This window comes from Malus domestica, chromosome 13 (genome assembly GCF_042453785.1).
Source record: "Malus domestica chromosome 13, GDT2T_hap1".
NCBI lineage: Eukaryota > Viridiplantae > Streptophyta > Magnoliopsida > Rosales > Rosaceae > Malus > Malus domestica.
In genome coordinates this window covers 3,695,934-3,709,862 of record NC_091673.1, presented here as the reverse complement: position 1 = coordinate 3,709,862, position 13,929 = coordinate 3,695,934, and the positions used below count along the sequence as shown (strand labels likewise).

The 13,929-nt window shown below is 34.6% G+C and overlaps 1 protein-coding gene across 7 annotated transcripts; it reads right to left on the bottom strand.

The window, feature by feature from the left end:
- Positions 1–10,663: 10,663 nt before the first annotated feature.
- LOC103451735 (uncharacterized) lies at positions 10,664–13,900 on the bottom strand. 7 transcript variants are annotated; one of them, XM_029091713.2, is made up of 8 exons: positions 13,132–13,259; positions 12,927–13,036; positions 12,756–12,835; positions 12,483–12,624; positions 12,219–12,368; positions 11,732–11,933; positions 11,240–11,341; positions 10,664–11,143 (listed from the first exon to the last, which is right to left on the bottom strand). In XM_029091713.2, exons 2-7 carry the CDS (start codon positions 13,002–13,004, stop codon positions 11,241–11,243), a joined length of 753 nt encoding a protein of 250 aa, XP_028947546.1. In that variant the 5' UTR covers positions 13,005–13,036; positions 13,132–13,259; the 3' UTR covers positions 10,664–11,143; position 11,240. The 7 variants fall into 7 exon arrangements, with proteins under 7 accessions (XP_028947546.1, XP_070666348.1, XP_008389378.2 ...); XM_070810247.1 differs by having other exon boundaries at positions 12,927–13,016; positions 13,132–13,222; XM_070810246.1 differs by having other exon boundaries at positions 10,999–11,182; positions 11,215–11,341.
- Positions 13,901–13,929: the final 29 nt, after the last annotated feature.

The following is a 13,929-nucleotide window of genomic DNA, read 5'->3' as shown; positions in this document are numbered from 1 at the left end:
TTAATGAAGTGTTTGGTGTAGTATCAGATTAAGAAACTAAAATAATAAAAATAAAAATATTTAATTCTATTTTTTACTTTTTTTTTTCTTTTTCTTCTTTTCTTACCTTTCTAGAACACCCTTTCTCTGTAGAATACTCTTCATTTTTTTTCTCCTTCCCGTCCGACTACTTCTCTGTGTCTTTCTTGTTACTTTCTCCCTCATCACCAAATTCCATTCTTTTTCACCACTTTCTCCCTCATGATCAAATTCCATTCTTTTTCATTCATTCTAAAAAAAAGCTTCTGATTTGTCATATGGTTTTTTTTTCTTCTGGATTTTTCACAAGCTTTTGAATTTCATTTGGGTTTTGGCAGATTGGTATTTTTTTGTCTTCTGGGTTTTGGTTGGCATCGTGGAGTTTGCCGACGATGTCCTGGCGGATGAAGGTGATGGTCGAGATCGATATTGGGAGTTGAGGAAGCCGAGGATCTAAGCAAAGGAGAAGCACTGCCTTTCGACGACGAAGAGGTAGGCTCCACTCATCTCTCTACTCTTTTCCGTTCGAATTTTTATTGACTTTTTTTGCTCTGATTACACTTGTTCTTGCAAATTAGCTACTTTAATTCACTTTGTTCTCCATGGGTGGGGATTGGAGTTGTAGACGGCAAGGGGTGTGGGTGGAGGAAGCCGAGTCGTCGTCAGAGATGGTGCAGTCGTGCAGGACGAGCACGAGGATGCGGCATGAGAGGGAAGACGGGGAAACGGGACTAGCAATCCCCTCCTTTTCGGGGGCTCTCGCTAAGCCCAACTAACGAAGGATTTAGTCAGCACGAGTCCGACTTAATGTCACTAAACTCAATCCTTGCTTGCACCAAATATGGGTTATTAGTCCTAGTTAGTCCAGTCCTAGCTAAGGAGGTCAAACAAACGAGGCCTTAAGGTTTTAGTCAAATAATGTTAAGGATTAAATACCGCATTCAAAGTATCCCTATTTTTAAAGTGTCAAAAACATAGTTTGGTACACTAAGCTTCATAATATAACTCGTTAGAATTTTTTTGAATTTTCAAACAACCGTATTAGTTACATGTTGATTATCAAATTGTAATTTCGACACACTAAAAATATTGGCTTACCAGGGTCATATGGGTGGTTTCCTACTAGTAGTATTGGTCAGCGGTCAAACAACCTATTGCTACGCTATGCATAATGCATAACGGATCCTTTTTTTAGGGATATGTGAGATCCCGTAATCATGATCATTTATCGCATATCATACTATCAGTTTTTATTAGGAATTATTTATATTTAATTTAAAATTTAAAATTTAAAATAATTTTTAACTGCACGATGTACGATAAACGATGAACAATCTCTGCATAAACAAGCACCGACCACTTTTGTAAAAGAAAAATGTATATTTTTTTCTTTAAATAAAAAGACCTTTTTTGGGGGGCCGTACAAAGCACGTGACAAGAGGCAGACCAGCATGCAGGTTTACATATGGAGCTGGCATGGCAGTCACGCACGTAACACGTGCATGTCATTATCCTTCAGTATTTTGTCCTTTTTAATTAATTAATTAGTTTTTTTTTTCTTTTAAGAAATTAGTAAATGGCTTTAAGTGTCCTCTAGCACGTGCCAGTTCAAGTCCACGTCAGAAAAGCCGTGAAAAAAGGAAGGGTTCCGAATCCGATTCCTAAACATCTGCTAACCCGGTCTGTTTTATCTTGTTAGCTTCTTTCTGGTTCGGGTAAACCGGGTTTAGGTAAAATGTGGCTGTGTGGGCTACTGAGCTGGTTTGGAGTTGGGAGCTGTGACCCCTTTTTTAAAGAACGGCGTGTTTGCTAATTCTGTAGTTTATATAAGTTTTTTTAAAACAATATAGTTTATATAGTTGACAAAAGTTTCGAAAATAGGGTCATTGATACTTTGAAAATGAAATATTCTCGAGGATAAATGCTAAGGGACGCTCTAATTCATAGACTTTTTGTAACCTCATGTTTTTAAAACAATTGTTTATAATGCTTGAACGAGAATTAACGTTAAATTATGAAGTGATAGTAAGTTCATGAAGAATCCTACTTTTAAAATAGTCCTCTTAACATTCCTCATTCTGGAGATTTACTTGATCCCTCCCGTGTTAAGCAAAAGAATGTACAAGCTTGAGTGGAATCATATACCTCGTTAAAAGAACTCGATACAATTTTATTTTCTGAAAAGATAATTTGACACTCCTTATTGTTCATAAAAACATAAAGAAAGAGTAAAACACATTTAGGAACGCATGATAACATTTTTAGTGTAGATCAATCTTATTATTTAGAAACCATTTTCCCCATAATTGATATATAAGAAGTATACTAATCGAAAAGGGGCTTTGATCACCAACAACATAAAATAAAATGAATTATGATAGTTTTCCAACTTAACTTCAATCAAACCATACTTTTATAGGAAAACTAATGAAAAAGGCTTGAAAACTTTAAGTTTTAATGATAAGGACAAAATAAAGGGTAAAGTGAATAGTACCAGGATTGACTTTTTAGTGTAAAAATGTGGTTTTTCGTTAAAGTGAACAGTACCGGGTGCTTTTCGTTAAAGTTCCCTACTTTTATTTAGGGCATAACACTAGTAGTATGTATATTTGGGATGAGCTTATTCCCCAAGCTAAAAACGGTATAATTCTGTTAGATATTAGGAGTAGGATTCTCTTCTTTCTTAATCTCTCTCCCTTTCCATCCCTTTTTATTTAAATTGTTGCGATTAGTCATATGTATATTTTGTTTTGAATTTTTTATATAGAGAATGAGACAAAAAGAAGAGTGTGAGAGGAGGGGATGGAAGGGGATGGAAATAGGAGAAGAAAGAATCCAACTCCTAGATATTAGAGACATTGGGTGTTTCCGAGGGAGGCAGATTGTCTGCCATCCTGTTTGGGTGTCATTCTCATCCCCTCTTATTTTATGCAGTCACGGTTAAGCCACGTCAACATTTTATATTAATTTTTTTTATAAAGATAATAAGACAAAAAAATAAGAATATAAAATTTTGACGTGATTTAACCGTGATCTCACAAATAAGAGAGAATGAGAAGAACACCCAAACAGGAGGGCAAACAATCTACTTCTGTTTCCGAGACTTCTATTCAATTTAATTCTTTTTCTTGCTAAAACAACCAATGCTTATTATAAGATTTTGTTGCACGTAATTCAAAGTCAAGTCAATGAAGTGAAACATTTCTTAGCTCAATAAAGATAAACAAATTTTAATATTTTAGTCATTTTATATTACATTTTGCGGTAACTTATCTATTTGAAAATGAAGTTAGGGAAGACATCCATGGATATTTTGTCATTTTATATTTTTGGAAGTTTCAAAGGAGTAGAGAATGCAACTTGGACTGATATTAATTGTTACCAAACTTGATTTGTTCAATAAGTTATTAAACTATCTCCAATTAAACTGATGTTTTTCAAATAGAATTTCTAAATTGTGATTTAAAAAAAAATGAATGACTCTGATAATAATATGCTTACAAAATTTATTAACAATGATCAAATGGACTATGAACTGCACCTGAATATATGCATATATATATATATATATATATATATGCGCGCGCGCGCGCGCACACACATGAGGATGAATATATGACACAATTTTTTTACACACATTTTTATGGAGGTCACTTAGTAAATGTATTTCTAGAATTTGAACCGTTTATCTTTTAAATTTTCTCTCAAATATCAAGTCTACTGAAAATGCCCAAATATGAAACTATATGACCGTTAGATTACGGGTTTAGGGTTTCTTTATATAACCTTATTCGTTCATTATCTTCACTACAAATGAATGTTTACATGTTTTTCAAATTCTGTGACTTTTTGCAAAGATGATTTATGAGTAATTTCTAAAAGATAGTCGGTTCAAATCTTTCAAATGCATTATGTAATGGCTTCCATAAAAACGTGTGTTGAAAATTATGTAAAAAAAGTAATGTTACGAATCTTCTCCAATATATATTTTACTGCCTAAGGAATCAAATTTTGTACTTGAGAATCAGATGGAAGAGGCAGTTGCCGCTCATGTCTATAAGATCATTCGGTGTTTGTTGAGTTGTGATTGACAATACTATTGCTAGTTCCAAAGTGGAAAACCGGACGTCCTAAAAGCCGAGGGCTACCTGTCTAGACTGTACACGTTTCGAACGCGGAACACCTCTTACATAATCAACGAAGAGTTGGGTATGCCCTCTTTGGTCCCAACATGAACGTGTATGGTCCACTTCCACCCTGTAATCTCAACAGAGGAGAGGGTACCCTACAGCCAGAGGGCAACAGAACGACAGGGAACCACGTTCCCAGAGGCCAAAGCCCAATGCATTGATAGAACCTCCCTCCTCCTGCTGTCTCTCTGTTGCTAGATGTGGCTGCATCCGGATTCATCTACCACCGAACTGTAGTACTATTGTACTATTGCTTGTCATTTCGGAAAATACTATGCAAAGAGGTTATGTTTTCTCCCGTCCATAATCGAATTTAAATAATTAATGTATATAATGTGATCTTCACATGTGTTTGGATTTGTAATTAAAAATTGTGAACGACTGACTCTAGCAATATATAAGTGTTAAGAACGAGCTAATTTTAATAATTGATGCATGAAAAATTATGGGCAATTGACTTTAAGAATACATTTTTTTTACGCAAAAGAGATGCCGAACAAGATATTGAATGAATATGTGACAGGTAGCTACCGAATAAGAAAAATTGAACAATATCGATTATAAAATCAAGAAACTCTTCAAACCTTAACTGTCATAACTCAACAATAAATCCACACTTAGCTAAACGATGAGCGACTTTAATTAAGTAATAGCCCGTAGTGAAAGTAGGAGTTGGATTTGAGATCACGTCATGCCGCATGCATGCATATCGTGGCAAAAGAAAACAACAGCCGATATGGCCTAGCCAGCTAAGAAACAAACGTAGTCCCCTTCCCTTGCATTACATCTGTGAGTAGATATGACTATTTGGTACCACCTAACTCACTGACTAATTATGTTTAAACTAACATTCGTTGCTCTTAAATGTTTGCTTTGTAAAGAAGCCATATTTTGTGTGTGTAAGATCCTCATAAGTTGTCTAGTAAGATTTGTTAGTTGAACGATTATTGTTATGGGGACCAACATGTGACTTTGTCACAGCATTCCGTCTTTTTAGGAGCCAAGAAGAATAACAGAGACATTTCAGCTTTTTCCTGATCACCATCATGTGATTCATCAACGTTAAAAATTAAACTCATAGTGTATTGTGTGAAATATGAGTCTGATATTCGTCTCTAACCAACCACTAAACCACCTCACGATGGTTAATTAAGTTTCATAATTTAATTTGCTAACAACTGTAGCGTGCGCAACCAACAACAAATATGGTGTCGACGATAACATGATATGTCTCCTGACTCTCCTCTGACATGTTACCTTTAAAAAAAAGCAAATAACTCATCATGCTTTCCAATTTCTTTTGATTACGTATTAAATCACAAACTATTAATTTAGTGGACTTGCTTAATCATATGTACCATCTTTAACAACTAGAAATTTCTAAAATGTATAACACGTTTGCATGGATTTTTTGATGAATTTTTACTCCAATTAATAATGCCTATAGTTTTCTAGGACATATACATTTAAATTTCTTCCATCGGTATATAAAACCATCACCATAATCGCATCGTTCTCAAGAGAGATTTATTAGTGTACTAGAAATACGACTCAGTATATCAAATGTCATAAAACAATTAGTTAGATAACTAAAAAAAAACTTTCAATCAATTATTTTGTAACACTTGGTTTACCGGGTTATATTCCTAGTACACTGAAAATGTTCTCCCCGAAGTGGACAATATGAGGAACATAAATATGGTACGTAAATATAGAAACCAAAGTACGGATTTTTTGGTACTTTGATGGCCTATAAATATCGTTATTGCAATTTAAAGCATCATCTACTCTTTTGGTGGAACGTACTACTTGAGTTTATCAAATGGAAGAGGATTTGTTCTTATTGGCAGTTAATTTGACAACCAAAAGATTTGGTAGCAGACATAAACTACTTAATTAATAGTAACATTACAGCTAATGCTATAACATTTGCTGCCCAACTTTACAAAGCTGTCCTATTAAAATGAGTTGTAATTAATTATAAGTTCTGGCATAGTGGGCAAGTATTGCGAGAAGTATATTAATATTGAGAAGCACAAGTCCAACTCCTCAAGTAGAAATGTCAATGATCGATCGATTTAATGGAAGAAGAAAAAAAAAATAAGATGAGATACAAAAATAAAAAACAAACAATAATAAGATTGTAAGTTTGTAACTATGATCATCAAGGCATGTTTTTTAAATCAAGCAATGCATTATTAAGTATTATTAAGGTGTTTCCCTCTTTTCGGACGGACCGGCGGCCTATGAGGATTTTTTGTCCCTCTTTATTTAGATGATGTTCGGGCTGGATTTTCGCACACACAGCTCCTTAGGGACATGGTTTTCTCTTGCCTGCAAGATCTTGTTGCTTGGTGTGTTGCATGATGAGTTTGTAGTTAGTTTGAAATGTGCATTTGTGGGGCCTTTGGTGTAGGCTTTAAGGCTCACAATCAAAATTAACAAAGATCTGAGCGTGCCACTGTTATTTTTGTATAACATATTGTTGAATAGAAGTGAATTAAGTTGGTTACTTGCGCCACAAGTTACTTAGACTTTTTGTTTATCAAAGGATTGTCACAAATGGGTTAAGTTTGCATTAAGTTCTTTTCTTGCCTTGTAAACAAGGACTTTTAATTCATAGTTTTGTATGTTCAAAATGAAGGGAGTCCTGGGCCCTTCCAACCATTTCCTCGATCAAAGTTCACTTTAATGAAAACAGGCTTAATAACTTGATCACATTCGAATGCAAATGAAACTCTTAAGTAGAAAACAGTTGAAAATGACTTAAATACATGAAGGAAAGTACATTAAACGACAAATATACTAAATATAAGTACAAACAAAAGAGACTCGGGTAAGATTTAACCTTGTTGGGTAAAGCTCAACTTCTTGCAACCGCTTCTTTTTATGTTTACAAGTTACTTGTATACTCTAAGGGATGAAAAAGTAAGTAGGTTTTACTAGAGGGAATCGATACCAACATTAAGGGAATGTAGCAGAGCTTTTAAACTAGACAAGAGATGACTTTCTATAACAGAACTATAGCTAAAACAAATTGGATTTGGACAAAATTCAGCTTTCTGGGTACGAACTGGCTTGAGAGTAGAGTTTGTATGTCTTTTGATTGGTTGGTTGAGTGTCATAATCTATTTACTTGTCAAGCCCTTGGAAAAGTGCTTTTTGGATGGTGGTGAGTTGTCCTCTGTCATTCATCACTTCAATCATAGGCATGTGACCTATGTTTTGGCTGAAATGGCTCCCAATTTACTTTGGGCCTATCGACTGGGCTCGGGCAAGTCTTCATTTGCTTTTGCGTCTTTGGGCTTCCATTATCACCAAGCCCAATGTCAAATATAAACCCAAACAGATGCGTGAGCGTGCCACACGTTGGTCGACGTAGAAAAGACATCAATGTGAATTGTGTTTGCGCTTTGAATTTGACTTTTAATCAAATGATTGAATGGTCGAGTAAGGAACCTCTTCTCGGCTTAGGTTTTTCTCTACCTCGAAGACAAGGCTTCAAACGAACAACCAAATGATGTGTAATGGTCATGGTGAAGGTCAAGTGAGAAAGTAAAAAGAATTTAAAATTAATCTACTTGCAAGAAAGTAAATTAAACTAATAAAGAGTGCTTAGGAAATAAAGGTGCTTTTAATTAAATAGAATATAAATGACAAGAAGGAAATGAAATGCTTAAAATAAAGAAGTGTGTATATTAAATTGCATAAATGATAAGAAATTGACATACAATACGTAATATAAATTGCATAATGTAACACTATGTTTGACGAGGGAAATAAACTTGGAATTTGGATAAAAGTCAGAATTTATAAATTGACATGCATAAATTCCTTTGTTTGGATTTATAAACATAGAGATTTAGAATTTCCGCATGGAAAAAGAACTTGGAATTTGAAATCTCTAATTCCCAAGTTTAAATTTCATGTAAATATGTGTCATTTCCCAATTTCTATGATTGAGAGTTTAAAAATAACAATTATGTATTTAATTCTATTGTTCTTTTAGGTTAACCAAATAAGAAAATTCACAGATTCTAGAAAATAAAATCCTGTCATTTCAATTTCCGTCATTTTAAAATTCTTTGGTAATCTTAATTTTTTTCATCCAAACCTTCCCTAACACTATGCTTGGATAAGGGAAATAAATTTGGAATTTGGATTAAAGACAGAATTTATAAATTGACACGCACTAATTCCCTTGTTTGGATTCATAAACATAGAAATTTAGAATTTCCGCATGGAAAAAAACTTGGAATTTGGGACTTCCAATTCCCAAGTTTAAATTACATGTAAATAGGTGTCATTTTCCAATTTCTATGATTGAGAGTTTAAAAACAACAAATTCTGTATTCAATTTCATTGTTCTTTTAGGTTACCCAAACAAGAAAATTCACAAATTCTATAGAATAAAACTCCATCATTTAAATTTCTGTCATTTTAAAATTCCTTAGTAATCTTAAATTTCTTCATCCAAACATAGTGTAAAGGAATTGAATTGCAAATTCAGGAAGTAAATTGGATGAAAATAAATTAATCTAAACTATGTTTGGATGAAGAAATTTAAGATTACTAAGGAATTTTAAAATGATGGAAATTGAAATGAAGGGATTTTATTTTCTAGAATTTGTGAATTTTGTTGTTTGGTTAACTTAAAAGAACAATGGAATTGAAAACGGAATTTGTTAATTTTAAACTCTCAATCATAGAAATTGGGAAATGACACCTATTTACATGAAATTTAAACTTGGAAATTGGAGGCCCCAAATTCCAAGTTTTTTTTCCATGCGAAAATTCTAAATTTCTATGTTATAAATCCAAATAAGGGAATTGATGTATGTCAATTGAAGAGAAAATAGAACGATAAGTTGTGCGTTTGATCGAGGATCATTTTCTCTTATTCGAAGCTTGTATTTATATGGGTTGAATATGTCCAGAATCCAGATACGTCCCAACACGGCTGTCCAGATACATTGCTTTGTGATCATGTCAATCAACAAAAATCTTCCTCAGCTAGTGATAGTGGACATTGGCTAGCATTGATCGTATCTATTTCCTAAGAACAAGACTTGGGCTGCTGAACAATTCAACAACCACTACTGCTTATACCCAATCTTGTGTGGACACGTCTAAGTTTTAATTTTTTTAATCAAAATTTGGACACGTGTCCACACATAATTGGGTATAAGCAGGAGTGGCTGCTGAATTGTTCAGCAGCCAAGTTAATTCCATTTCCTAATCCAAAATGAAAATGCTTTCAGTCACTTAAATCATGGATGCGATTTAATATGATATCCCCTTTGGAATATGATCCTCGCCGGATCTTTTTTATGAGGATCCCGTGATCATGTCCGTTCATTGTACATCGTATGGTTAGAAATCATTTGAAATTTAAAATTTAATATAAATAGTACCTAATAAAAACTGACCGCACGATTGATCACGGGATCTCCCGGATCCCCAGGAAAAGGATCCTCGCGGGATACTTTTCCATCCCCTTTTTCACCCTGATTTGGACTGCTAGATTAAAGCTAAGAGTCATTTAGACCGGTGAGAGTGAATTCGGGTACAAACATGAGGACCGTCTTGGTAGTTTAGTATTAGTCACGTTGAATGATGATTGTGGAGAGTCTGTGAACTTCTGATGGAGGAGAAGAGAGCGATTTGTTACGAGAAGAAAACACTAGTTAAGATTGGTCACTCTCACTGAAATGGAGACGGAGACAATGGCAGAGGCTCCAGCTCCAGACTCGCCCACTGCTCAATTGAATTATAAACCAATGCAATAATGAGCTCGTACGTACACGTACTTGTTTTGGTGATGTTGGTTAAGTAGCCGACATATTTGGGCTGCTCCTTAAGGACTGAGATCTTATTTAGATCTCAATGTTTGAAGTCCAAGGACTCCGAATTCCAGCTGTTCAAGAGAGAGAAAAAGATTTAGATGGTTTAAATTTTTGGAATTTTGTGGGACGAGTCAGTGGAATAGACTAATAAAGACCGTATAATTGAAATTGAGTGGTCCGTGTTATAGAGTCGTTGGACTCTGGACACAGAGATTCGGAATGGATCTCAATTGGCTTCTCAAGATCAAAATATAGGGAATCTAAATAATACACTAATTCTTGTGGTGGAATGTTGTAGTTAGAAAACACCAAGAAGAAGAAGAAAAACAAAGAAGAGTAATATGACGAAGAAAGAGAGATTTGGATCACCATCATTTTGGCGTTCCTGTTTATGTTTACTTTCATACCCAATGCCCAACAACTTGTGACATTAAGAGTAGTCCAATTGAAATTGATTGTAATCGTAAATTCTTGCCTAGTGGCCAAGGATGAAAATTACATGCAACATCAGAAGCACAAGACCATCTCCTCAAGTAGCAGTGTAAATGCACATGATTACATGATTTAACGACACTTGGTCGGAGGAGGTATCAATATGTTCAACTCACATGAATGCAACGACAATATATATTTCTAGCGAGTTCAATACAAAACTGCAGCTCATCATGGCTTCTTGTAGGTAGGTAGCGAAAATGGCGCAACAGGTCAAAGTCCGTCGAGTACACCATTCATTTGACATAACTACGTGTATCCATGTCTTATGTTCGTAGTTTTATGTTATATGGTTATATATTTATAGCCTTAGTAGTTCGTACAACAGCTGCATCAGCGTTCCATCATGGTTTGCCGAACTAACCATGCACAAAAATCGCAAGTGAACCTCGTGTGGAAGGGTTTCGCTCCAAGCTCTACAAATCTAATCCTCATAAATTTACAAAGAGAAGAAATTTAAAGCTTACAGATTTACTAAGAAAACATACGCAGGAATTGTTCATCAAGCAGCGACCACAAGATAATGATGATGAACTGCAATTCATCCGAACAAAAATGCAGGTGCCCATACATGCTCCTTGAAATCCTACCCTTTCCCTGTCGAAATCAAGAACTTTTCTCCTTAGTTAATTAGAACACACGTAATATAAGTACTTAAGCAGTAAGAATGAGAATGTAACGATCACGAGTTACATCATATTTCAACATCGGGCACTGCCAATAAGAACGAAGTTTGATCGTCAGAGCCAGGTAGTGGCATATACTCTGATCTTCTCACATGATCACCAAAGCAAGCTACAGAAAGATCTCAAGTTATTAAAAACTTTTTCACTTTTGGGAGAAAAAATAAAGAGTGATAAAACTTTTACAATGAAGAATTAAGAAGCTGTTAGGGCTATATGCTAGTATACATGCAAACTAGATAGAATCACGATTTAAGACCATAATATGAATTCGGAATTAGTTACGGTTGATTACTACTTCTGAAATGTTTTTAAAGTTTCAAAGTTTTCTTATTCTCAAATTCAAGGACGCCAAATTTGTTCCAATTCACAAACTGGAAGTAGAAAATTTCCCTGTTTTATCATTTTATTAGTTATTCCTAATATTCAAAACTTTATTATAGAGCAGTATGCTAAAGCATGAACTCAAATATAATTATTAGATTCGGTCATCGAAACATACCATTTTCTATCTTCATTACACTTTGAAGCATTGTATCCATTTTCAGCTTCATGTCACTGCTATCATCCATAAGTGGGACAACATGGGTCAGTTCCCTGTAAATTTCACGCACAAACTTGCATATCTTATCAGCAAATTCACGTTCTCCATCTGAAATTCGACCAATTGCCAACCGCATCAGCTCTCCGGTCAAGTCTGCAAGCTATAGTACAACAACACTTAGTTACTCTTCTGAAACATAAAATACATGTCGCTGAGAAATGGATGTAGCATGTGTTTATACGAAAGCTCTTGTTAAATCTAATAGGTGCATAAAAACATCACTTCCCAATACATGTATATATACATGTCAACATGTGTGTGTCCCTGTGTTAAACCAACACAATGAATTCAGTCCGCTTAATCCCAAAACCTTATTCAACTAATCAACTGGCCTATAGTTTCCTTTTTCACAAAAAGAATGTAACAGCGAAGTTGAAGAAAATACCCCGAGAAGATAGTCAAGTACATTGATCTGCAACGGCTCAAGAGACGGATCACTGAGTGGCAGCAAGGTGGCATTTATCTCATCAAGACTTAAAAGAGTCCCAGTCCTGCAAAATTTACAAAAGGTTGCAGCTTCAACATATTCTTGTACCTGCACAAGTCATGCATAAATTGATAAGTGAATTAACCAGGTATAACCGAAACCCGAAATTTCAAAAGACTGAAAGCAGAAGCAGAAGCAGAAGCAGGAGAGTTCCACACTCACCCCAGGTGAGTATGCTCGTCTCAGCTTCCAAAAATCAGTCCCCTGCAGCTCTCTAACCAGTCGGGAAATGTACCGATCCGTCACAGCTACTAAATCCTTTTCGGCTTTCTGCAGAACTTCCTCTTTGTTGTGTTTACTGATTCTGTTCAGGTTCAAATTCCACAGCAACAACATTTCAATGATGATAAAACAAAATTTAAAAAAAAAAAACCCAAAATCCAACACCCAGAAAACAGTAACTAAATTTGAAGCAAAAGGTCGCAGCTTTCTTACCTGTGGACCTGAAAGATGACCTTTTTGCTGTTAATGGTGATATCGCGACTTGCTTTTACGACCCTTTCCCGCTTGTCGTTCTACAAACAAAACAGGCAAAAACTCACATTGTAAAACCCTTGAAATCGCTCGCGGTGCTGCAAATTGGGGGACGTTAAATCAGGGATTTACGAGATTGTTGAGGTAATCGGCGTGTTTGGAGAAGGCGTCTTTCATGGAGGAGGATTCGGTGCTCATCGTCGTCGCCATTTTCGGTACGCTCTGCGACGTCGTGTGTGTTACTGTGAGCGAGCCAATTACTCTCTCAATGTAAATTAACGAAGAGCCTAATTGGAAATAAAAATTCAGGAGAAAGAGGAGAGAGAGAGAGACTGACTGGAGTGGAGGCGGTGGGGTTTGAGAGCCGTCGCCAGAGATAAGCGCTGCAACTTCAACGTCTGTCCCGTTTGGGAAATGTATTAAACGACGGGTTTAGATAAAATATTTTTAAAATTAAATTTTAGTAAAAATACATATTAAGAATTTGAGATGTTTTAATAGATTTATAAATTTATAGACTTTTAAGAAGTTTAATTGATTTGTAACGATTTCATGTAAAATTTTGATTCAATTTTCTCCAAATTTCATAAGGAGAGGTGATATTTGTATATGCTTCAAATACATTAGGGAATCTCTCATATTTCCTCTATTTCCTCACCGTTTAAAATTCTTTAAAATCAAATTTAATTAAATACATCTTAAATATTATAAATCTATTTAAAATCTTAATTGAATGCACTAGATTTGTAAGGATTTTAATAAATTATCTTAAAATATACACATTGAATTTTAAAGAATTACTTAAAATTCTGATTGAATACCTCTAGATTGATTAAAAAAAATTAAAATATCTCAAAATTCTAATTAAATACACCCCCTAATTCTGAAAAAAAAAAACACATGAAGTTCTTCCAATAAGAAACACAAAATTAATGTTTCTTTTTTGGTGAAGAAAATTAATGTTTTTAGTAAAAAGTACTTCAAATGTTTTTAGAATCTAAAAACATATATGCATTATGAAAAAATACTTGAAGTGCTTCTAACAAGAAACACAAAATTAATTCTTTTAAAAAAACACACTTCAAGTGCTTTTAAAACTTAAAAATATTTTTTCTAAACGCGTTTTCAATAATTT